The sequence below is a fragment of the Lissotriton helveticus genome, chromosome 7 (genome assembly GCF_964261635.1).
Source record: "Lissotriton helveticus chromosome 7, aLisHel1.1, whole genome shotgun sequence".
Taxonomy (NCBI): Eukaryota; Metazoa; Chordata; class Amphibia; order Caudata; family Salamandridae; genus Lissotriton; species Lissotriton helveticus.
The window spans coordinates 930,605,600-930,631,342 of record NC_136068.1 but is presented as its reverse complement, the minus strand read 5'-3'; the positions used below and the strand labels follow the sequence as shown (position 1 = coordinate 930,631,342).

Sequence of the window (25,743 nt, the reverse complement as noted above, 5' to 3'; positions counted from 1 at the left end):
CAGCCATATGCAAATCAGTCTTGACCCTGTGCCTAATGGGAACCGTCCAGCCGGAACTGCCAGACCAGGTCCTCCCTGGACTGGAAACAAGCATCCTAGGAAAAGTTTCAGGGTTTCACCCCTCATCAGCCAGGATAGCTTGACTCCTTTGTATAATTAGAAGCACTGTCTGGTCAATACTACATGTTGTTATGTGTTGTACGGAGTTCTGAATCTCTAGCCCAAACCACCACCAGGAGTACGTTTTGGACTCCTCTGCTTTGCTACCCCAAGGGCTAAGTGCTAAAGGTGTCATGCCCTTTATGCTCAGATTTGGGTTCATTACAAAGTGGCCTCCAAATCAGAGATACATTACATATTTTGTCACAATTGGAGCCCACTAACTCCTGATGGCATCGAGACCCCAGGAACTAGGTACCACATCTTGCCAGTACTCAATGATGAATCCATAAACAAAGGCCAGAGTCTTTGTAGAGAATTTATAATACATTACTACCAGAAAACAACTGTTCTCTCCAATGTTATTTTATTACAAGTCAGTGGTAGGCCACTAAGTTCCTGATTTAGTGTTTGATGGACAGGTTACTCCTTCACAAATGTGATGGAATTACCCTTCACGGCACAAGTACTATATGAAATAAAACATTTGTAACAAGGAAGACAGGATATCTGTCATATTTGTGATGAAGTAACCTGTTCACCAAACTCTAAAACAGGCCCAACGTCTACGAAAACATGACTACCAATGATGAATAGATTCAACGTAAAGTAATATAACCTCAACACTAGAATAGGTTGTATCAATCTATAACTGGGTTGGCAATTTCTGGGAGTCCTTGCATTATGTGACCCACATTTATAACATCAAAGAAAAACCTTTTCAGAATTTTTCAAAAGTGCTAACAAGCACAGATATTCTTCATTTACCCCAAATTGACGACCCTTTATAACAATTCAATTAAGGAAGCTGTTGTCCCTTTCTCTTTTAAGAGAGGAGATTTGCCATTTTGTTTCCAAAACTGGCATGGCTCCTGTAAATGTCAGCATCTGAATGGCCATTTAGCTATTAAACATAGATGACAAAGTATTGATTGAAATCCAATTTAGAAGGCTAGATACAATACTCCTGAATATGGTTCATGAGATTCAAACCTTATTTATACTTTTTGATATAATTGCCACCAACATCCATTACCATATTCAGCTGACTGTTCATGCAAGGATTAATAAGAGTCAGTTGGCTGTCAAGAGGTTAGATGCCAAGAAGGCCTTTCACTCACATGCACTGCACATGTTCTACCACAATGATGAGTAATGACAAAACACAGTGCTACACATTAAGAGTGGAAACAGAACACATCCTCTTTTACCGAGAGGATGGTTTTGGATAAGCATAGAATAATACACATTTCAGCTGTACATCTTTACACCACGTTAGAACTATTTTGCACCTCGCAGGGAATGGTGATCAAAAATGCATCTCCATCATGCAGTGTACTCTTACCTTTGGCTTTACTTACAGCTTAAATCATCCAGGAAAATCTTTACTGCAGTAGATAATTATATATAAAAATAATTTATAGAACATGAAGCATCCCATTGGTCATATAGAGCAGATTAAATGCAAAATGCAATCAATGTATTTCATCTGTAAAAGGCCTGCAAGAGACTTCGCTGTTACTGTAAACACATGAATGGTTTCTTCTACATTAATGTTCTTGCAAGCAGGCCATGAGAACTGATTTGATCATTCAGTGGGAGGGTGGAACGCTATGTTGCCTGCAAATCACCCCCATATAACTGGCTGCAGGAGCAGTTGCAGGGTCGACCAGGGGCAGCAGCCAGGAAGGCCACCATTTACGCTTGCTGGGCAGGGTCAGAATCACACTCTCTGTCCCATTGGTTGACCACAGAGCAGGTAGACACCTTGGAATTTGACCCTGTAATGTCAGGCAAATTCATGATTTTGTTTCTCTATTTCCCCAAGGGAGGGTAGTGGCGCAGCGGTGTGCCGGAGGCTTTGCCCCTGCCGCAACTATTCCCTGGCTCTCTATGGGTGCACCTTTAACACTGCCGGGGGTGATTCACAAGATGGTATGAGTGCGAAGGGACCAAGATATGATCAAGCTACTAAGGACTATATTATAAAGAATTTCGGGGGTGGAGGGGATCCCATTTTGGGTAGCTCTGGCATGTTTTAGGTCCAATTTACTGATTGGCCCAAATGGCCTTCCCTGTTACGGGGGAGTGGCTGAGTTTGCCTTTTGTAAGCACTTAGTAACTGGAGTCTGGGGGCCAAGATCCAATTTCCATGGGGATGGTGCTTGAAAGGCAAAGTCTGTGGTTAGCCATGCTTTTTGTTCATTTTTATACACATTTTTAGGTCTAGCCTTGTATTCTTGTGGATGATTTCAATGTACGCAATTGAGATTTTTTTTCTAATATGTCTTTGGGAAAATAAAGATGGTTTCAAAATGCTTATTTCTCAATAACATGCTTGGTGGTCACAGGCTACTTTATTGTTTCTCTGCTAGGGTGCGGTGGGGCATGGAGTCGGTTTAGTGTATTCATGCAGATGCCATTCCCACTCATCCTCGGTGGGTCATATGAAACTGTTTAAATTATCACAGACTACATGTACTTTACTGCACGTAAATACAATATATTTGTCTGAGAAATCAAAGTAACATTACTAGACTTTTCTATAACTAATTTTGACATAAAATACACACATCAACAATGACTGTTCCTATGTGGAATAACGATAGTTTTTGGCATTATAAGCTGAATAAAACATTAGTAGTGCCACCAATCACATTATTTCTACTAAGCACAACGATTGCTCATTGAGATATTCAACATCAAAGCAACCACCACTACATATCTGCCAAACAGATAGTTTCTGACAAATCAAAATATACGTTGACATATAAAAACTACAGATGTCAGTAGTTACTACCCTCTGAATGCGGTTTACTACTCCATTACTTTTATTGACCCCTTAACAAGATTAACCTTCATGTTCATTATCAATTAGTGCTTCCACAAAGAACACACAAAAAGTTAGGCAGTCCATGTTGATAAAACATTCAACCGACACATCAGTATCCTTAATATTGAAAAAGTTGTAATAAAATGCAGTACTAAACCTCTCCTCTCATCAATCACATTTTGATTAAGCCAACATTCATGTACAAAGTATGACAAACATTTTCTCCTAACTTGTGTAAAGTAACCAGGCAGAACAGTGTGCAGGAACACCCAACCAGGATACAAAATGCTGAACCAGAGGGAGGTCTTTGCAGTCCTAGTTCCCTCTAAAGTGAGGAACACACAACATCCAGATAACCAAAGGTTTATTTTACAGTTTAATGATATATTAAAGTCGATTCAATAACCGAGAGTAGAATGAATTTATGCCGAGTTCTTTAGGCACCTCTTCCAGTCCAGATAACCCAGAGGCACACACTGGTAGATCATGGCTATAAATCAATCTACACCTTAAAAATGAGTTAAAAGCACAGACAGGGTGTCGAGTGCTGCAGTTACAGGACTGATGGGAAATGTGGGCTTTTTGCTGAAATTGATTTACCTTTTGCCATTAGCAGTGGACAATGAAGTACTGAAGCCCTGTCTTGATTATCTGAGAGGTCATTCCCATGCGGTTTGCCCATCTATAGGTTCTGCAATGTGTACCAATTGTGCCAATGCTATCTAATCAACAGTGACATACACACTGGTATACAAGTAGCCATTGTCAATCACTGATGCTTGAGCATGAAGTAGATCTACTCTCAAATGAGAGGTATTCAGACTCTCAGTCATGCCGATCTGAACAATATCAGTAAAAGCTCGGTGATGCAAGGGGATGAAATGATATTCGCTTTGAATTTTCTCCACAGGTCTGGAAGCCCATAGGTCTCCAAAAACTGAGACACAAAAGATGGTTCTAAAATATGTGGGACGCACGTCAGGACTTGGGGACGACAAAATGGGCATTCAGAGTAAAAGGAACCAGGGAGATAATATTCCGCTTAAGCCAATATTTTTAAAATGATTTTTTTTAACCTTTTGTTAAATCAATTCACACCTTACTTGTGCTATTACATTTGGATCTAGCGAGGGATTAACAGCACCTGAAATACATTTTCAGCTTGGAGAATACCGGCGACAATACCAAGCTGACAGTTCTCTAAGTCATGAAAACAGGTAAACGTCTAATTAATTATAAGCAAACAGTGGCCTTAAAATGAAGAACCTTTATACTTGTTTTAATTATACCATTTAACCACATCGATGCTCGATGAGTTCCAGCCCTGTGCTGGAATATGCAAAAACCCATTATTCATGACGAGCTGGGCTCGTCATGAGCGTGCTGGGAGGCTACTGCATGACGAGCCCAGCTCGTCATGAGTGTGGAAGGGGTTAAAGAATATGACCCACAAACACCACGTGATCCGCTTCACTGTCAGGCATTCAAGGGTGTCCCATATAAAAAGTAAAATCAAAGGGCCATGTTTCCATAGAAAATCGATTCAGTAAAACACACACACACAACTTCCACAGTATTGCCTAAACTTGCCTCACCTGTTCCAGGCTCTTGTTGTCTGTATTCCAGCCATCAGACTCTTGAACAATCCCAGAATCATTTGTAGAAAGAAGTCCTGGTTTGGGGAAAATCAACTCATTTTGGCCAGACTCTAGGGCCACAGCGACCTCATAAGAGTAGGGCAGCGGCAGAGTCCCGTTTTGGTAGTTGGATGAGAATCTCGGGTCTACGTGGGAGTAGAGTGGAGGAGACAGAGACTCAAATATTCTGGGCTCTTTGGGTGTTCTACACCTGATAACCACTGCAACCATCAGGGTTAAAGTGAATAAAAGTGAAATTAAAGCTAAAGCTACAACTAAGTAGATCTTTAAGTTTGAGTCACTGTCTTCGTTATTTGCCTGGTTACTTAATTCTGGAAGAGCTTCTTCCATGTTTTCTGCAAACACGATATTCACAGCAACCGTGGCAGACAGAGATGGCTGCCCACCATCCTTTACACAAATAACTATTTTCTGCTTTGCAAGATCTTTCTCGTACAAGGATCTTGTTGTACGTATCTCTCCGTTATGTGCCCCGATTTTAAATAGTGGTGATTCGGGGACATGAAGCAAGTGGTAGGAGAGCCACGCGTTGTGTCCAGAATCAGCATCTACAGCCACCACCTTTGTTACAAGATAATCTTGACTGGAAGAAGGGGGGACCATCTCGAATAATATCGAGCCATCTGATTCCAGAGTAGGATAGAGGATTTCAGGGGGGTTGTCATTCTGATCGATAATATACACTTTCACAGTAACATTACTGCTGAGAGGAGGCAACCCAGAGTCCACAGCCTTCACCTGGAATAGAAATTCTCTTACTTGCTCGAAGTCATATGAGCGCTGGGCATAGATCACGCCAGTCTGGGAGTTAATGGAAATATAAGATGGAAGGGGCGTGTCCTTGAGACTATTCAATGAATATGTGACATGGCCATTTTGACCTGCGTCCGGATCAGACGCATTTACCCGATAAATAGAAGCACCGGGTTCAATGTTCTCTGGGACATAAACTTGGTAGGAAGGCTGGTTAAAAACAGGAGGGTTGTCGTTTATATCGGAAAATTGTAATCGGATAGTTCTGCTTGTAGATAGAGGAGGGGATCCTTTGTCAGTGGCAGTGACTGTGATATTGTATTCTGGGACAGCTTCCCTGTCCAAAGTAGTTGCAGTTACAAGACTGTAATATTTTTCAGCTGATGATATTAATTTAAAAGGCAGATGCTGGGCAATATGAAACCCAACCTCGCCATTATCTCCAGAATCTTGGTCGTGAACATTTATCAGAGCCACAACTGTGTCCAGAGGTGAGTTTTCTGGGACTGGATTGGTGATAGAAGTAAATGTTATTTCAGGAGCATTATCGTTTTCATCCACGATCTCTATCAACACCCGGCAGTGAGCCACATGTCCCCCTCCATCCTTCGCTTCCACAGATATTTTGTAAGAACTGGTCTTCTCAAAGTCGAGAAGCCCTTTAATTTTAATTTCTCCAGTTTCTCCATCTAAACTGAAAGTGTTAAGCGCATTGTCTGAGATGCTGCTGAAAGAGTAGGTAATTTTGGAATTTGAACCTTCATCATCGTCTGTGGCTTTCACCTGAAGCACCACTGTGTTAATCGCTGCCCCTTCACTGATGCTCGCTCTGTAGCTCTGTTGACCAAACAAGGGAACATTGTCATTGGCATCAAGAACATTAATATTAATGTCCACGGTACTGGATCGGATTGGATCACCCCTGTCGAAAGCAGTTAGAACCAATTGGTGACAGCTTTGTTTTTCTCGGTCTAAACCCTTCTCCAGGACGAGCTCTGCATATTTGTACCCGTCATTGCTTTCTGTCTCTTCGAGGACAAAATGTTGGTTACTGCTCAGCTTATAGCCCTGCAGGGCGTTGATGCCAATGTCGGGGTCTCGGGCATTCCCGACAGCAATGCGCGTTCCCGGCAACGTGGACTCCGATATATTTAAATCAACAGCATTCTTTAAAAAACTCGGGGTGTTATCGTTAATATCCTGGATGTGCACGTCCACGTGAAATATTTTCAAGGGATTCTCCACAACGGTCTGCAATTTGATGTAGCAACTGTCGGATTCCGCGCACAGCTCCTCCCGGTCGATCCTTTCATTCACGTGCAGCGTCCCTGCATCCGCATTTAACGTAAAATACTGATTCCCAGCAGCAGAAACAACACGAACTTTCCTTTCAGACAAATCCCGCGGATTTAGCCCCAAGTCCTTCCCTAGGTTTCCAACAACTGAACCTCTCCTCATTTCTTCCGGTATTGAGTATTGTATTCGCCCTGTAACTTGTTCACAAACGATAATGAAAAGCAGAAAGGGTGCCAGTACTTGCCGCCTGCCTCTCTGCTCTCCTTCTCCCGGGCGGGCTCCCATTCCAGCCTTAAGCAGCTCTCCTTGCCTCAGGGTAACTCTCAGAGCATCCAGTCTCGCAGGAGTAATCCAATGAAATCCACGTGAGAAAAATAATGCTTCACAGCACAACGAGAGGTGGAAATACTCTCGTGTGCGACCTCCTAGAAATGCAACCCTGAGAAAAATTTTCGCTGCATAATCCCTGCTGCTCTCGGTACGACCGTGCAATGATTACATTGTAGGAGGTGCCAGTTTCAGCTCTTACATTACATTGTATAACACTGTCGCCATGTGGCCACATGTTAGAATTGCATCCCAGCATCTGTAAATTACAACCTTGAAATTATTTAAAGCAATGTTTTTGAAGCATATATAAACGAAACAACGTTCTCTTGGACACATCCAGCATTTTAAATGATCCCCTCTATACATAATATCGACATTCAGCATGATTTACACACTTAAGGACCCCTTTACAAAGTTAAACCTACACGTGCAAATTTATTGCAGGTAAATTCGGGCCTGATCCACAAAGGTAATTTACAAGTTTGTGTAAATTTACTACTTTTAAGTATTCACAAACTACATGTCGAGTTTTAAGACTCCTCAATCCCTATATTTTTGAGTGCAGAGTTCTCCAAAGTTTGGGAATCTGCAATCAGGGTAGAGAACTCTGCACACATAATTATAGGGAGTGCCGATTAGTAAAACTCTTAACGTTCAATATGAACACTGAAAAGTAGAAAACGTACACAAAGCGCAAGTTCATCTTTCTCAATAAGGACCTTAGTCTTAAGGTTTTGAGTAACTTTTCTACGTTTGGCTATACAAAAGTTACTAAAAAGTGTAGATTTATATGCCCTTGCCTCCTGAAATAGGTGGAGGAGTCTAAAAAAATATTAACTATGATCATAAAGTTACAACTACTAGTAGTGACATTACAACCATGTTTATTATTCCGTACATTTAGTAGACACCTCCACAATTGGGACATTGATCCACTATTTTAAAATAAAGATGTGGGCAAGCCACTGAAACATTGATCCAGGCTCGAGCCTGAAGCCTTGCTCTGGCTCAGCTCCATGTCCTGTTGGAACTACGATCCCATAACAAGCCAAGCTTTAATATGCAATCTGCCTGGTTCCTCCCTACACCCAGGATGTGGCCTTAAGGCCAGAGCTGCAGACAATGGAACTAGGTATCCAGGTTTGAGTCTTGTGTCGGATCAACATGTGTGATTCTGGTCAAGTCACCTACTCTCCGCAAGCTTATAAGCAATGAATGCAAATGGAGCTGAGGTAAAGCACACTAAGCGTGTGCTAATTAAAAACGGTGAGAAAATGCAGAGGTAAAAACAAAGCCTTAACATAAGAAATGACAAATAAATACCCCTTTACTGGTGGATTTGTACAAACTGAATACTAAGAAGCTGGATAAATTATGTCTTCACTGATTAAACTGTGATTTTAGGCTAATATTTTATTTCACCAAAACTTATTTCTTCATCATCGTGTATGAATGCACTATCAAATATGTGAGTTCAGAATACAAGTTGTATAAAACTCTATTGTCTTTGATTCAATAAACTATAAAGTTGCTCTATAATAATCTAGGTGCGCCTGGATGGAGTACTCCGAGAGATGGTTTGTTCCTGTTCAAATTACGTCCTTTGAAGAGTTGCGGAACACTTGAAAGTGAAAGAGGTGTTTGTTGACCTCGCCAGTGGGGCGCCTGTCGACTCAGATTTAATTTCTGTTCTTAAGATACTAGCTGGTGAAGTCCCCTGGTGTTATTGTTGGCACCGTGATCAGTGGGATAGTAGATGTTCTTTCACCCTTGTCCTGAGGAGGGAAAGTTCCTGTAGGCCAAAACGCGTCCGCGTCGACATGCCATATCTGACAAGAGGAGTCTGATGATATTTGTTGTACCATTTTTAATTTCTTGGTTTAACACAATCTTTGAATTCAGGTTCAGGACTTACTAGACCGATTGTGTGTCTACAGGACTTCCTCTTAGTGTGCTCCCTGAATAAATAAGGGGACACTTGATTGACTTAGTGTGACCTTCTGGGTGAAAAAGGTTGATTTTGTACAGGAGTATTGTTTGTCCTCATATGTTATTTGTATATAATTGTGGTAGTTATTTGTGTATATATATATGTGTATATTGTATGTTGATTAACAGTATTACATAAAAACATTACTTTGCGTCAAGGATTACTATAAATAAAATTGGAAATCGTGGTTATGACTAGGTATGTGATCATTGTGTAGTGAGAAAAAAACGAATGCTGAGAATTCTGTTCCTAGCAGAAGGGAATTTATAGCCCCTGATCTCATAAGGATTGCGAGATTGATCCCTCCCAATCATTTTCTGTTTTTTCCAGTTCTATAATAATCTTGGCCACATACAAGGTTTACACGACAACTGTCTTGCCTCATAGATCACTGAAGGTTCATGTTAAAAACCTATCAATTTTAATAGGTGCTTCTCATTTCAGTGGTATAGTATGACGTATTAATGTCAAAGCTTCAACATGGTAAAGAAGTTCACTTTTTTAATTTAGAAGAGACTTTATCAAATGTATGTGATGTTTGTTGCATGATTTACATATCAAAGATTTTCGTGGCTCGGCTCATACGAGGGCTCAAAGATCCAAGCCAGAATTTTGGCTCGGCTCTCACTGTTAATCTGTTGGCTGCCCATCTCTAATAAAGTAAATATAGAGTACAGATTTAAAAATTAGTAAGCTTTTTCAAAAAAAGAATAAACTGTTCTTTAAATATTCTAATATTAATTGTATTAATATGTATTTATTGTAAATGCAAACATATTTTCATGATATTGATAACATAATTAAAAATGTAATTCATTTAATTATATTAAATAAAAAAATAACAACCTAACATAAAAATAAGAAATTATTCCTTAAAAATTAACAGGTATGCATATAATGAATAGAATAATCTATTTTTCATGGGGGCGTGGCTTGGTCGCGGTGAGGAATGGACGCGTGAGCTCTGCGCTCCTCGCTGGCCTTCCCGGTTATCCTGATTAAAATCCCCTCAGAGGCTCCCGCTGACAGGCGCTTGCCCGCATCCCCATCCGCGCACCATCGGACCCTCGCTGACCCGGAGGAGTGGTCCTGGAGAAAGCGGAGGGGCGCGCTGGCCTTGGGATCTTCGACGCGGCGCCGGCCATTTTGAGCAGCCTGGGCGCCCAGCGAGATCCCCGACCTCGCGTGTGCGAGTGGCCGACCCACGGTGCGGGCTGCCCGGCCGCCACCCACCACACGAGCCGGCTCGGCGGAGGTGCAACCGGAGCCTCGGCGGAAGGAAACGGACCATCCCGCGGAGGCACAGGGGGAGCGGCGGCTAGCGGAGCCCATCAGTGGACAGGCCGGCCCGGCGCTGGTGTCGGCGGGGGCTTCTGGACACGCGACATACCCCCGGGAGCGGACATCTGCCGGTAGGTGGCGCCCCCCTCTCCTAACTGCCTCACTCAGACCACTGGCAGTGGGAACCTCGAGGACTCAACGTTGGGGGGACCACCGAGGTGTTTCAGGCCGGGAACACTCTGCTGGGCACTGTAGGCCTGGGCGCTGATATACTGGGGAGATCTCTGGACTGTAGGCCCTGACTCCCGGGGCTAGTGCTGGCTGGATGTAAACTGAGGCTGGCCCCCTCGCTCTGAGACACGGTCCCTCCACTTTGGAGGGGAACACACGTTGCCGTCGACTGAATTCCCGGCTGGGGGGTGCTGGGCCCGGAGCCCCCCTGTGCTGTAGTGAGGAGCTAGTGGGGGCCCCTCTGCACACTTTGCGCCCTCCAGGAGGTGGAGATTGGAGAGACGCTTCGCGCCTAGGCCCGGCTGCCGCCATGGGGCGCCGCCTCAAGCCTGCAACAGACGTGGAGGAGGGGGCAGCGAGCAGCCAGAGCTCTACAGTGAGCGAAGGCCCGAAATCGGGCCTCCCGCAGGGCCAACTGGAACAGATTCTACAGGCCATTGCAGACACCAGGGAGGCACTTCGTCTAGATATCGGCCAAGTGTCCACAAGCCTGGGACTACTGCGAGCGGACCACGGCAAGTTAGCAGACCGGGTCAAACAGACGGAGTGTCGAATGGACGTGCTAGAACCGACGGCCAAGGCGAATGAGGTTGCCATGGGGGAGCTGCAGCACAGGGTGCACCTACTGGAGCAGAGAGCGGAAGACGCGGAAGGGCGCAATCGCCGCAACAACATCCGCGTGGTTGGCCTGCCGGAGAAAATTGAAGGGACGGACATGCTGGGCTACCTGGAGCCCTGGCTGCGCGACGTGGTGGCGCCGGAGGGCCTGACCCCGTTCTACACGTTGGAGCGCGCTCACTGGGTACCGGCTCGGCCCCCAGCTGAGGGCAGACCTCCGCGTCCAGTGGTGGCGCGCTTGCTACACTTCAAGGACCGTGACTTTATCCTACAGAGGGCGAGGGCGCTGGGGCCCTACCGGGTGGACAATGCTCAGGTCTCCATATACCCGGATTACTCCCTCGAGGTGCAGAGGCAGCGCTCCACATTTCTGGCAGTCAAGAGAGCACTACGGGAGGAGGGCATCCGCTACTCGCTTCTGTTTCCTGCACGCCTGTGGATCATGTTAGATGGTAAATCTTCTTTCTACAACTCTCCAGACGAAGTGTGGGACTGGCTGGAGCTCTACAAAGCTGGGATGGATGCTCACCCTGCACCTGACGGACAGCGAAGGAAGACACAGAAATCCAAGCAACCCCGGAGACCCAGAAAGCGACCGCCGAAGGCTGGAACACCCTCTATCTCGCAAACCGAGCTAGAACGCAAGGAGGCCCTTCGGGCGGTCTCTACTATCTCCAGGGCGGTAACAGCGACGTCTGCAGCTGAGACAGGCTCCCGGGAGGGCTCGGAGGATGCAGTGTCGGAGGAGTCGAGTGCTGGTGATAAGGGGCCACCTCATGTCACGCCTGGGACAGCTGATGGCTTATTGGATGAGTGACCCTCAGGACCTGTCATGCTGGTATCGTATTTGCAGCTGGACCCCTGTTTGGGACTAGGGCGGAGGCCCATGGCTGGGAAGGGCGGAATGATGCGGGGTGGTGGAGGGATTCCCTCCCGCTGCTGATGATTTAGACCTCTGCGGGGGCGGGGATACGGGGGCGCACTGAGGAGGGCTGGCCCGGTGGCATGGTTCGCTCACGACCTGTTGGAGGTAGCGACAGGCCGCCCCCCCTTTCTCACACCTACTGTGGGACTCTGGTAGTTACCGGAGACTGTTAGACTAAGGTTATTGACATTTGGATGGGACTCTGCTGTTTGGGGCCTGTTCTGGGGATGGGTGGGACATGGGGTTGTTGGGCGGTGTTCCGGGGTTGGTTCGGGGGTGATGTCAGTGTGTCCAGACTCTTATCTATCGACGGGGCTGCTATTACTGTTGTGAATGGGGACCATACCTGACCTAAAATGTGTAACCTGGAATGTGAGGGGACTGAACTCCATGCTGAAGCGCCACAGGGTACACGCCTATCTTGTTCGTAGGGGGGCACAAATAGCCTTTCTACAAGAGACGCATATTGACCAACGTGAAGGGCGGGCTTTACAGCGCAGGTGGCGGGGTCAGCTATTCCACACAAGCTACTCGGCCTTTGCGAGAGGGGTCTTGGTCTGGGTGCGGGCGGGGATCCCCTTTCAGCCAGTGCAGACGGTGCTTGACCCTGAGGGGAGGTTCGTAGCTGTACAGGGCCGTTTGGACGGGAGGGATGTGAAATGAAATGAAATGAAATGAAATGAAAAAAGAACTTAATTAAGCGCACTGTGGCCAAGCGGCTTCCCAGGAGGGAAGGGAAGGGGGAAAAAAACGGGTTCGGCACTGCAGACAGTGGGACTAACCAGGGAAGGCCTGAAGAAAAAGAAAAGTTTTTAGTGCTTTTCGGAAAGCCGGGTAAGTGGGAATTGATTGGATAGAGAATGGAAGACTATTCCAATACTGAGGGGCCAGAACCGAGAAACGGGTGCCGCCGATGCGAGCTTTACGGTAGCGGGGGACTTGAAGAAGAAGTTGAGAGGACGAGCGAAGAGTGCGAGAGGGAGTGTAAGGAGTGATCAAAGAAACAATGAACAGAGGGGCAGAGTGAGTGAAGGCTAAAAAGGCTAGGCAAGCTAATTTGAAAGAAGAACGGAAGCGTACAGGAAGCCAGTGAAGGGACTTGAGGACAAGCGTGATGTGGGAAAATTTGGGAAGATGGAAGATGAGCCGGGCGGCCTGATTTTGGATGGCCTGAAGCCGGCACATTTCATAGGCGGGGATGCCGGAATAGAGGGCATTCCCATAGTCGAGACGGGAGGTGATAAGGGCTGAAATGATGGATTTGAGGGCGTCAGTGGAAAAGAAGCGGGAGATCTTGCGAATGAGGCGGAGGGATAAGAAACAAGATGAGATTACAGCGCTAACTTGGGAATGAATGGAAAGGTCACTGCTGACTTTAAGACCTAAAGTGCGAACAGTGGGAACTGGAGTAGGGGGAGTGCCTAAAGAGAGGGGCCAGTGAGAAGGGGACCAGGGATTGGAGGGGCCACCAGTGAGGACAAGCTCCGTCTTGTCGGGGTTTAATTTGAGGTGGTTCGTGATCATCCAGTCCGAAATAAAAGTTAAAGTGGAACTAAGAAAGGAAGAAGAGTCGGGAAAGGAGAGATCGAAGATGAGCTGGAGGTCGTCAGCGTAGTTATACACGGAGACCCCCAGCTCGCGGAGAGAAAAAATAAGAGGGAAGATGTAGAGATTGAAGAGAAGAGGGGAAAGGGAAGAACCTTGGGGAACCCCGCACACAAGAGGGCGGGGAGGGGCGGAAAAGCCGGCAAGCTGAACTGCCTGGGACCTACCCTGAAGGAAGGACTTCAGCCAGGATAGTGCTAATCCCCTAATGTCGGCTGCGCTGACACGGTCGAGAAGGATGGCATGATCAACCGTGTCAAACGCAGCCGACACTCTGCAGCATCTATGCCCCCAATGTAGACCAAACTGCCTTCTTTGTGCGCCTCTCGGGGAAACTGGCGTCAGTACTAACCAATGCGGTCTTACTGGGGAGGGACTTTAATTCAGTACTTGATGTGGGGTTAGATAGGTCTCACCCTCCACTGGCGCAAGCAGCGGCGCACAGGCTAGCGCAGAGTAGGCGAACATGGCAGAGTAGCTGGGGCCTGGTTGATGCGTGGCGAACCCAACACCCGACAGAGAAAGATTTCTCGTTCTATTCCCCTCCGCACGAGCTTCATGTTCGCCTTGACAGCATTCTATGCACGCCAGATGTTCAATGCTTGGTCCGCCACAGTGAATACCTGGCCAAAACAATTTCTGACCATAACCCTTGCCTGGTGACGATCCACTGGACGCGGCAACGCCAAGCTATACCGACGTGGCGATTGAACCCGCTGGCGCTGGAGGACACTGTGTTTAGGGCAGAGGTAGGCAATGGGGTAGAGGGCTATTTTGGCGCTAACGCGGGCACAGCTTCCAGTAGGGCGCTGGAGTGGGACGCCTTTAAAGCGGTGGTTCGGGGAATCTGCATCTCAGCCACGGCGGGAGTCCGCAAGACTCTTCTACGGGACCTCACGCGAAGCGAGGATCGCTTGCGCGAGGAGGAGAGGCGTTACCACGCGACCCCGGACGCTCGCGCGGCGGTTTCGGCGGCGCGGGAGGAAGTGGCGGCGGCAACGGAGAAGTTGCGCTGCTTTGATTATAAAGAGTTCCTTGTTCGGGCCCATGCTGAGCGCGACAAAGTGGGTTCACTTCTAGCCTGGCTGGCCGCTCCGGGAGCCCGCGGCACCCCGATTGTAGCTCTATCTACGCCGGAAGGGAATGAGGTTTACACTCAGTCGGAGATCAATGGCCAATTTTTCACGTATTACGCGCACCTTTATAGGAGTGCGATGCCGTGTATGCCAGAAGACTTGGGTGAGTTTCTCCGGGTGGCGCAGCTCCCCAGGCTTGACCCTGAGCACGTGGCCCCACTGGGCGGAGACATCTCTGAGGGTGAAATTCGGGTGGCCATTAAACAGATGGCTCGCCGGAAGACTCCCGGTACGGATGGGCTACCGATCGAGTTTTATGCAGCTTACGCTGACGTGTTGGTACCGCGCTTGCTTGTGGTATACCAAGAGGCATGAGAAACGGGGACCCTCCCTGCAACAACCCGCGAAGCCTTGGTGATCCCCTTACTGAAGCGGGACGGCGAAGCTACCTCACGCTCGGCCTACCGACCCCTGTCCATGCTCACGACGGACTATAAGATTTTGAGCAGGATTCTTGCGACCCGACTGCTGCCCCACATGCGCGCTTTAGTGCATCGGGACCAGGCGGGGTTTATCCCCCAGCGCACTACCGCCACCTGTGTGCGTCGACTGCTTCGGGTCGTGGGGGGCTATGTTGATGGTCCGCCGGGAGCCGCTGTTCTGTCGACCGATATTGAGAAAGCGTTTGACAGTGTCGAGTGGCCATACTTGCTTCGCGTACTGGAGACCTTCGGCCTGGGCGAGCGATATGTGAAGTGGACCTCCTTACTCTATGCTGCGGCCACGGCCCGAGTCAAGACCGGGGCCACTATTTCGGCCCCATACAGGGTAGAGCGAGGGACCAGACAGGGGTGCTCCTTGCCCCCCTCCTATTTGCGTTAGCTATAGAGCCTCTGGCAGCTCACGCCCGCCTGGGCCATGCATATGAGGGCCTACGACTAAGAGGCGACACCCACTACATATCCCTTTACGCCGACGATTGCCTACTGTTTTTGGCTGACGCGGACACTGCCCTGCGCGGGGCTAGACGCCTGCTGTTTGATTTTGGGCACTTCTCGGGACTAAGGGTCAATTGGAAGAAGTCCTGCCTCTTCCCGCTGGTGCCGGGAACGGACGACTCCCAACCGGAGGACGAGCTGCGGTGGGAATATCATTGCCTCCCTTATCTAGGTACGCACATATACCGATCACAATTGGACCTCCTGGAGGGTAACATTGAGAGAGCGATTCGGAGCCTGCGTGGCTGTATAGGGTTCTGGCGGACGCTCCCGCTGTCGGTCGCGGGCGAGTGGCGTTACTTAAAATGGTGGCGCTGCCCCGCCTATTATACTTATTTCGCACGCTACCGGTCTGGATCCCGGCATCTGTGTTCACCAGATTGCGCTCCTTGCTCACCGAGTTCATTTGGGGTGCGGGCAGGAGGCGAGTGGCGCTGGCCACATTGATGCGTCCCAGATCGGACGGGGGACTAGCTGCCCCTGATTTCGAATGGTACTATTTAGCGGCCCAGTTACAGTGGCTTACCCAGGCAGTGGCTCTTGAATTCAGAGGCCCGGAAGGAACTGCAGGCGGATTCCTTCCGAGACATGTCATGTCCTTCATTATTCTGGCCCAGAAACTGGACCTTTCCCTACTCTCAAGCGAGGAACGGACGATCCGCAATTGCTGGCTGCGATGTCATAGGCGAGCCGGCGTCGCTCGCCCATATGCCCCAGAGATTCCACTGGGGATGTGCACTGCCTTCCCGCATGGAAGGGATTGGTCGGCACTGGCGACTTGGGAGGACCTAGGCCTGCAAATGATCGGTGATTTGTATAAGGAGGGATCACTGCTATTATTTCAGGAGTTGCGCGACGTTTACGACCTCCCGAGGGGGGATTACCTGTTGCACGCCTCGCTGGTGGCTAGTATCCAGAACCACTGGAGGAGGGGCCTTTCTGAGCCACCGACATCTGAGAGCTGTCAATATGTGGTTATGGCGGCTGGTACTTACAAGGTCGTCACCTGTCTCTATCGAAGGCTGTCGACGGCAACGTTGCAGCCCCTGGACGGGTTGAAAGCCAAATGGGAGAAGGATATTGGGCGACCGATTCCCGATACGACTTGGCCGCAGCTTTTGCGGCGGGCGTGGAAAGGCACAAGAAATGCCAGGTTCCAGATGGTCCAATTTTTTTCTCTTCACCGTGCTTATCTGACACCGGTCAAGATTTCACAGTACTTTGAGGGCGCGTCTTCACTCTGCCCTAGATGTGGAGTGGAGGATGCGGATTTTGCCCATATGTTCTGGGCTTGTGCGAAGCTAACTGATTATTGGGAGGCGGTGATGGCCTGCCTGAATGCTGTCACGGATCGGCAAATTGAAGCGGATATGGGCGTTTGCTTATTATTGTGGTTCCCTCACCCCCCCCGCACTCGCGTCACCAACAAATTCTTTGACTTGGGCCTGATATTGGCCAAGCGGGAAATCACCATGCATTGGAAGTCCAGCCGGGGCCCTAGCTACTCGCGCTGGAGATCTACCCTGGAGCGGTGGGCAAAGGCAGAGAGCGCATTGCGGCTGCAACAGGCCAGGCGACTAGATAATGACAGGGCGCTAGAGACAGCCAGGGCGTGGGAGGCCCTAGTGGCCGAGCTGCAACTCCCTGAGGGTGGCCAGGACGAGGATAGTGAGGCGCCGACGCCATAGGGTGCTTCAGGGGTGAGGTTCCCCGTTCCGGATGCAATACACAACTGACATGAATAACGACGGAGGTTATGAGAGTTCAGGTCCCCCAATGGGAGGCATCACCTACCTCCTCCTTTCGACTGCCCTGAGGGAGGGGAGGACATCGGCGCACTGACAAGGGGGGTGGGATACAGGGAGGGACTGGTTGCGGGTTAGTTACCATAAAAGGCATATTTTCAGAAAAGAATTATCATCCTGTATGCTCAAGTGTGAATGCAAATACTGAACGATATCTTGAATTGCTTTATTCTGAAATGCCAATAAAAATTGTTTTTGCAAAAAAAAAAAGAATAATCTATTTTTCATGGCTATTAATGTTAGATTAATTCTTACATTTAAAAAGGTTAATACATGTTAAAATAAAATAATTATATATTAATTATAGGCAGTATTTTTAACATTGAATAACATGTATTTACATTTTAAATAGTTTACATAATGTCATTACATTTTTGCATTAGTTCCATTGAGGTTCCATTTTTAGCCACTACCTCCATTACTTTCTATGAGAGGGTGCTGCCATATCAGTTGTTGACCATCTGTGGAACTGGAGTACATGTACAGCTGTTTTGGCTCCTTTTCGGCTGTGGTAGCTATAGAGGGCAAATTGTGAATATCTGGGGTCTTACTCATTTGTAGATGGATGTTTGTCCCACCCTCTTTCACCCTCTCCTTACGCCTCTCTTAATTCCTCTACTTTAGTCATAAGTGTTACCTTTTTTTCCAGCTGCTCCTCTCTAGCCCTCCCCACATTTACAACTATAACATATTCTTACATGTGCAGAGATCACCGCAGTTAGGGCAGAGGTTCCTGCACAGAACATTTTGGAGAGCCAGAAGTGAAAACATCGGCAAGTAGGTATATGAATACATTTTGTAATATGTATAACAACTGCAGTACTACAAAAACTACAACAAAATGCCCTAATGAATAGTCCCAGTTTTTCTTTTGTGTATATGCCAGTCCACAGATGCCATTATGTAGAAGATAAAGTACCACCTGCAGTGCATTATAAGGGTATTGCAAATCACATAGGAGTTCTGTGATGATATAGGGGAACAAGCTGATATCGGATTCCAATAATAATGTTATGCAACATGGAGGTGACTTTCAATTTCCTTTTAATACATGCAGAAGTTCTTTTATTCCTTACAATGCATGACCACATCAACACTCTTTCCACAAACCTCCTATACCCTGGAGCCCGGCTCCTTCATATTAAACAGATAGTATGGTTACAGACATGAAGTATAAAAGTGGGATCTGTGATGTGAACACAACAAAAAGCAGTTAGCAATTAGTTGCAAAAATATATTGGAATCAGTTTAATGTACATCAAATTAAAAGAGCTGTACCTCAAAATGAGTAGCAGATCTGGTCTCTCCTGTAATGAACTTTGTGCAAAAAATGAACATGGTGCCAATAATCTCTCCTTGCTACTGATGATGGTTCATTGTAGAAAACAAAGTCATAAGAATGAAAAGGCATTTTTCATATTTAAACTAGTGTTGAATGGTAAAAAATTTATTCTGTTAAGTTAGCTTCTACTCCTCTTCCATTTTGTCTACCAGCCCCCATTTTTGTGTTTCTGCGGGAACGCTCATAAAGTCAGAAGTTACGTGTTCACTGAAAGCTGGTTGTACTGATAATACTTGCGTGCCACCGTAAGGAGTCCTGCCCTGCCGAAGGGCCAAAGTGCACAGTTGTCTAATCTGTTAGCCCACCAAAGCCTGTAACCTACCTTGCCTATCTATGAAAGTGACGTGGATAGGGGTTTATCAGGATTCCACAGTTCAGCATGTAAGAGTTGTGTAAGGGGTTGTGTAAGCGTTATGTAAAAATGCCATAAGAGAGTTATGTAAAGTGTGATGTAACCATGACAAAGTTTTTTTGGGTGAATTTCTAGGATACCCAAAATGTATAAAAGGCAGGTTTGAAACTGTTCAAGTTTGTTCACTCTCAGGCACTTGTAGTGTTTGTATGATGGAGCCATCTCATGAGATATAATAAAAATTTGTTGTGGTCCACTCCAGTGTCGATACTCATTTAGTGGACGCACAGACAAATGGCGTCGCTGCACCAGTGAGACAGATACGATATCTCACTTCTACACTAGGGCTGCAATGGTGCTCCGTGAACATCCTTTCACCTTGACCCCTGTCTCTGCCAGCAGGCATTTTGATTTCACATCTCAAATGTAATAGATTATAATAGTTGAGAAGCTACTAAAGACATCACAAGTCACCTGCTATAAGGAAATCTGAGACATGTTTTATACTTGGAATGCAGGCTTTCATGTGTTAGATTTAAATTATATATTCAAAGGGCATGTGTTTTGATTTTCTCATTGTGTACACTTCTGATACCTTCGCGAAGATATTACTGGGAATGCATTACAGTGTGTATTCGACAAAGTGATGCAGCCAGATTAGGGGTGCAAAGGAGAACTCTAAGCATCTGGAATAATTAGGAGATAAAAGGACATGGGGTTCAGTGTCTCATGGCTATGGCAAAAAACAAGCAATATTCTTTAGCTGGACATGTTTTTCTTTGTGAAACCAGTGTAGAAAAAAGCATACACTAGTATGTTATTGATACCCGGCTCAATGCCATAGTCAAAATAATGTGCACATTTAAACACATTCAATACAGCACACTGCAAAAGAAAGATACATATATGAATAAAGAGTTTGTCCTCTTTTACAGCATAAAAGATTGTCACTGAGGATGAGTACTGGATTCTTTTGATTCTGACTTCATGATAGGGCTCTGGCATTGCTTAAAAGTGGGGGTCTTAAGGAAGATTTTACCTGAGTCTTCTGTAAATTACACCTTATGAGAATAGGTCTGTAGAAAAGTTCTGAAGCCAATAATGCCCACCATTCACATTGATATGAATTGAAGAGGGCCTCAAGGTGACTTGAAGAGATGATATTCTCTCCGTTTGTCGAAGTGAAATCACCACAAGAAGAATGATCATGAAAAAGAATAAAAAAAGGAACTAACTGCAACATCAATCACAAAATATCGTCTACGGTCCAACTCAATGTCCGTGGGAGACCAAATGTTACCTATATCATGAGTAGGAATGTGTGGTATTCATGTAATTTGCTTTTGAGTAAGTTGGCAATATTACATAACATTATGTGAATGTAAAACTGGCATTTGGCACTGTATTCTAGTGTGAATTGTCCACTTACATCCACTTTATACACATTTCACACTACAAAAATAGTACAACAATATAAAGGCACTGGGAAGAACAGCCTTTTGTGCGCTGTTGTTCATGCTGTTTCCACACATTTGATGTAGATTCTTAATGCAAACAGGGCATTCATGGTAAATCTTTTACCACAAATGGTGCACAGTTGCAGGGTGTGATATAAAAGCATAATTCAAAATTACTGAAATTATGTTAATTAAGAGAGAGTAACACTAACTTTGCCTGGACCCAATCATGATGCATTTTTGACACATTGTCTACCAACACCATAGTGATGTAACTGAAGAAGAGAGAGGAGTTTTTTTGGTTGTCCATTAATGAGACCACCAGGAATTATTTTAATGCATATTTTTTCACCATAAAGGGGCAGGCTGTTCTGATTTATCCAAAAAGAAAATCTGCAGTAAATATTACCCTTTCTCTGGATCTCAAAAGCTAGTGGGAGACACAAGTATTCTGACCACAGACATCCTCAATACCCACCAGTTTAGACATCAGATAACCTGGTTTAGATGTGCAAAGAGCCATTTCCATAACAGAGAAGTGAACAGTGAGGGCTGATAGGCATACTATTCCAGGAGTGTTGACATTCTGTTCCTCTATAAGTAATATCACAGAGACAGTGCCCTCAATAGATAGGAAACCACTACCTTGAGCTTTCAGGCAGATGTGTAATTTTCAGAACTTTTCAAAGTAAAAATATTACATTCACAGATGCCACCTGGTTCATAACTTATGTAAAAGAAGAGAGTGGAACATCGTTAAATTGTCAATAAAAGAGTAACTACAATTGGAATGTTTCCAAAATTCAAATCTGTTCCCTGTCTGGAAAAACTGGAGTGCCTGAGGTGTTTTATCTATGTAGACAGCATATGACATACTGGTATACTGGTCAATTGTCAGTTTTACCTGTTGTCAGTTTTAAATATTGGTGGGATTCCTTTGTCTGTTATGCTTATATTGGGAGGGAGGGGGTTCTGCGTTCTTCCTAAAACAGAATCAGTTAACACACTCTAACAGCTTTTGAATAACCTCTTTTATGGAAAGGTGACTTGTGGAGAAATTATACAAGTTGTCACGGGGATTCTGCTTGGGAACAGAACTATGTTTGGGACCATAGAACATAGGCAAGTAGGGACTGAGTCATGATACCACCTTAGCATCTATGAGCCTGATTCCAACTAGCTGTAGTGCCTCACTTGCCTACTAACCTTACCAGAGAAACAAGTGAATTAGCAGCCCAGAACACAATACTTTTGATCCTCTCAGGGTTTCCAGTGACAGAACACACCCTTTAGTTTCTCACACTCATACTTGTCCAAAATAAGACAAACAGGAGACACAAAGGAAGTTTAGAATATTTATTTAAACTCTCAAGCTCTGAAAAGCAATATTCATGCCACAATTAGAAAACAAATGGGATACTACAAATACTGTTAGCATGGTTGATAAACCCAAAACCATGAAGAGCCCTATCATTTTATTGGACAGAATAGCCTAAATCTCCCTCCCCTGCTACTGAAGCTAAATGATTATATATCAAAGTTCTCTGGGATCAGTGGCGGGCCCATACCTTATCCTACACAGATGAATGCTCTATATCTCAGCACATGCAGTGCTCTTATCTCAGAACATCCATTCCATGTGTGAGTCTTTGGCTCCTGTGCTCATATAAATGACAAGACGTGTGTGCACGTAAAGACCAGCTGCATTTTAGTGTTATGTCTAGGAGCTATTGCCTGGTCAGAGAGAATGACAAGGGACATTGATGTTTGACCTTGATTGTGATGCTCAGAATAAATCCTGTGAAAAAACAGAACACAAAAACATATGCAGGTTCCATGTTAAAGGAAAATGTGGCATAAATTAAGAGTATAGCAGCTTGTACAAATGAAAATGAGGCCCACAATGTGCCAGTTATGCTAACATAGGGAAAACTATAATGGGCCATACAGGAAACATACTATTATATTGGGGGCTCTGCTTTCATTCTAAAACATAATCCGTTACCAAACTGTAATAGCTTTTAAATGACCTCATTTATGGAAAGGTGAGTTGTGGAGAAATCAAACAAGCAGTGTTCCCATGAATTCCTACCAGCCCATGACAATTCTTTCTGATATTTAAGTAATCAATGATGACGGCAAAATGCTAACACAATTATCATTCACATTAATCACCTCAGACATAATCATGCAGCAAAATGACTGACTTTCCCTGTCACTTCCTATGAATTCAAATTTTAAAAAAATCAGCTAGTTCAAAATGTAGGTTTTCAAACAAAGAAATCTCACCAATTTCAGAATCCATTTTACATTTCTATAAAAAGTTCTTCATTTTATTAACCCCTTCGACGCTCATGACGAGCTGGGCTCGTCATGAGGTAGCCTCCTCGCACGCTCATGACGAGCCCAGCTCGTCATGAAACATGCGGTTTTAAAAATCTCAGCACAGGAGCAGAATTCCGCTAGCGCGCATGCGGTTAACCAAACATGTCACTTCAGAGTATGAGCACATGTCCATATCAATTACTTAGATACGGCTCACAACATCCCCCTGAGCACATTTTCCAGCACTCTAATCTTATCAACAGTCTGACTGAAAACTGGCAATCGTCATTCACATCCTGTGTATTGACCTATATATGCACTGAGCCTGATTTTAAGGGATCTCCTACATTCTGAAATGGAAAGATCAAACTGTGAGATTTCTGGTCCATTTGGCCTAGTGAATTCTATTGGATGAGTTCTGTATTCTTGGCACAATTAGCACTACTTTTAAAATTCAATATAAAGTATTGATTGTCACTGATCGGATTGTTCTGTAGATAATATATTACTTAATCTGCAATGTGTCCCTCAGGCAGAAGAAAAGAAAATGGCGGTGTAGTATTTTCAGTAGTCTACAATTCTATTTTATCATCAATAGACATTGGAAATGTCTTTAATATCCCTAATTAGTACTTGAACTGCGTATTCTTTTATAATGCTGTTGAACGTAATCTTCACAATCAGTTAATTACATGCCATATATATATTTTATCTTAATTAATTCACGTCTGTATGGATTTTCACTATTTAAATAGAAAATAAAATGCAAATTTTTGCTTCCTACCATTGGAAATAATGTCGTTTCCTCTTTCTGATAACTCCTTTCTATCCATCCATAGATTCAAAGCCACATTTAAAAAAACAAGCATTTGCAATGCAATAGGTCTTGCATTATTAAAGTTTGAGCTATTGGCATTGCTATAGAATGCAACACCAATAGCTCAAACTTTAATAATGCGAGACCTATATCATTGAAAATGCTTGTTTTTTCTCCAGCTGCCTGAGCTTGAATTTGTACGGGCACATACGGGACATTGTAATGCTATTAAAGTGCCCTAGATAACTAGAAATGCCAGGGTGTACTTCTTTGGCAGCAGCACAATATGGAGGAGGGCAGTCATTAACCTACATGGAGGTTTAGGTCTGGCTTGACAGTGCAACTGTCACCTGACCTTTTAATCTACGCCAGTATTATTCTACAGGTCTTTTTTTCCACGCAAATACATATCAGTTCCCCTCCAAATTACTTGTAATGTTTTACATTAATGTACAACATTCATTTAAAGCAAGACCTAATGTTGTGTTAATATGTGTAAGAATGTCGAGTGTGAAGGTACTTCAGAATGGAATTCTGGCACATGCTTTTGTAATGTTTTACTCCGATGCAAGAAAATCAATAGAGTTGTTAAAAAAGGCAGACCTATTGTCGCTGGCAATGCTTGTTAGAAAATGTTGTCCTGTTTTATTAGCTTCCCTGTCTGTAAGAAGCATAGCCAATGGCCTGGCAGTCCTGATTGACAGCACTGACAATCACTCAAGTGGAGTAACAGCAAGGGGCACAAGAATTGCTGTTTATTTCTCCTATACACTTCATGTAGGATTCTTTATTGACATTTATTGTTGATTTGTTTATCACCCAGACTGTCACTGCTATTTCTTAAAGCATTCGTTTTGTAACTTCCTGACGGTGTCTGTGTAAAGTGTTCTACTTCCTTCAGCCCATGTTTGTACTAAATAAAACTGAATAGGTTAATAAGTCACCTCTTTATCCGTATGTGCAATGTGCAGGCCTCGAGCTACCTCACAAGGTTAGCACATGCTACAGACATTCATGGAGGGCCTCGGTCCCAGTCCATGCTGGGGCATCTAAGTGACCCTGTGCATGGCTGCAACTGTACAGTCCAGCCTCAGATGAAGGTTTCTTCATTTCCATCCTTGCGTATGTGTGTATGTATGTCACTTACTTTGTTACCATTCGCGCCATGAGTTATGTCAACATCATTTCCTGTGATGTCCTCATACACACCGTTTGTTAATAATCCTTCAATTCTGAAACATTTAGAGCCCTCGGTGTATTCCTCTGTGTTCTTCTGCACAAACAGTTTACAAAAATAAACTTTTCGACGCTGCAGTTGCAGTTTGTAATGTTCCAGAATTGTTATCTATTTGCTAATGACAGTTAAATGCAAACTTGTCGCCTCTTTTTCTTGCTCTATAATATAAATTGGGTGGTTCTATTTTTTAAGGACAGTTTACCATCTTTAGGGATTATATTTCTTTTGTACAGTTTTAACCTAAATATAATATATGCATGAAGCAGTGGGCGCGGACTGACTAGAAGTCAGAATAGAGCATTAGATTGATTTACAGGAAGACATTGGGTCACATAGATCTGCTCCCTTGAAATTATTCTTGCTCCAGAAGCTGTACAACTTTTAAATATTGAACGATACAATAATTTCTAGGGGGGGTTTGCAGAGGCATATAGTCGCATCCTGGGTCCTAGTAGAGATGTTTCTCCTTACAAAAGCCACATATAAGTTTCAATACATAATACATCCACCTGACCTGTCCATTAATCCATTCACAACAAGCAGATATTACGTAGGTTACGGGCCCCAGCACAGAGGTGCATCAGCTCTCACACTCCGGTAACATGAGAGGGTTTAGACATTAGCAAGTCCTCCCTCTGTACGCGTAAACACAGTC

The 25,743-nt window shown here is 45.0% G+C and overlaps 2 protein-coding genes across 6 annotated transcripts in view; both read right to left on the bottom strand.

Annotated features, from left to right (window-relative positions):
• The window catches only part of LOC144767192 (uncharacterized), a 49,413-nt gene extending 42,304 nt beyond the window's left edge, over positions 1 to 7,109 (bottom strand). Inside the window, exons 1-2 of the mRNA XM_078650750.1 lie at positions 4,588 to 7,109; positions 385 to 466 (exon numbers count right to left, since the gene is read on the bottom strand). Coding sequence (XP_078506876.1) covers positions 385 to 466; positions 4,588 to 6,984 — 2,479 coding nt within the window. The 5' untranslated portion in view covers positions 6,985 to 7,109. The remainder of the gene's footprint in view (positions 1 to 384; positions 467 to 4,587) is intronic.
• LOC144769402 (protocadherin gamma-C3-like) overlaps positions 1 to 25,743 on the bottom strand; it is a 917,178-nt gene that overhangs the window by 675,429 nt on the left and 216,006 nt on the right. The gene's annotated exons all lie outside the window — the stretch shown is intronic.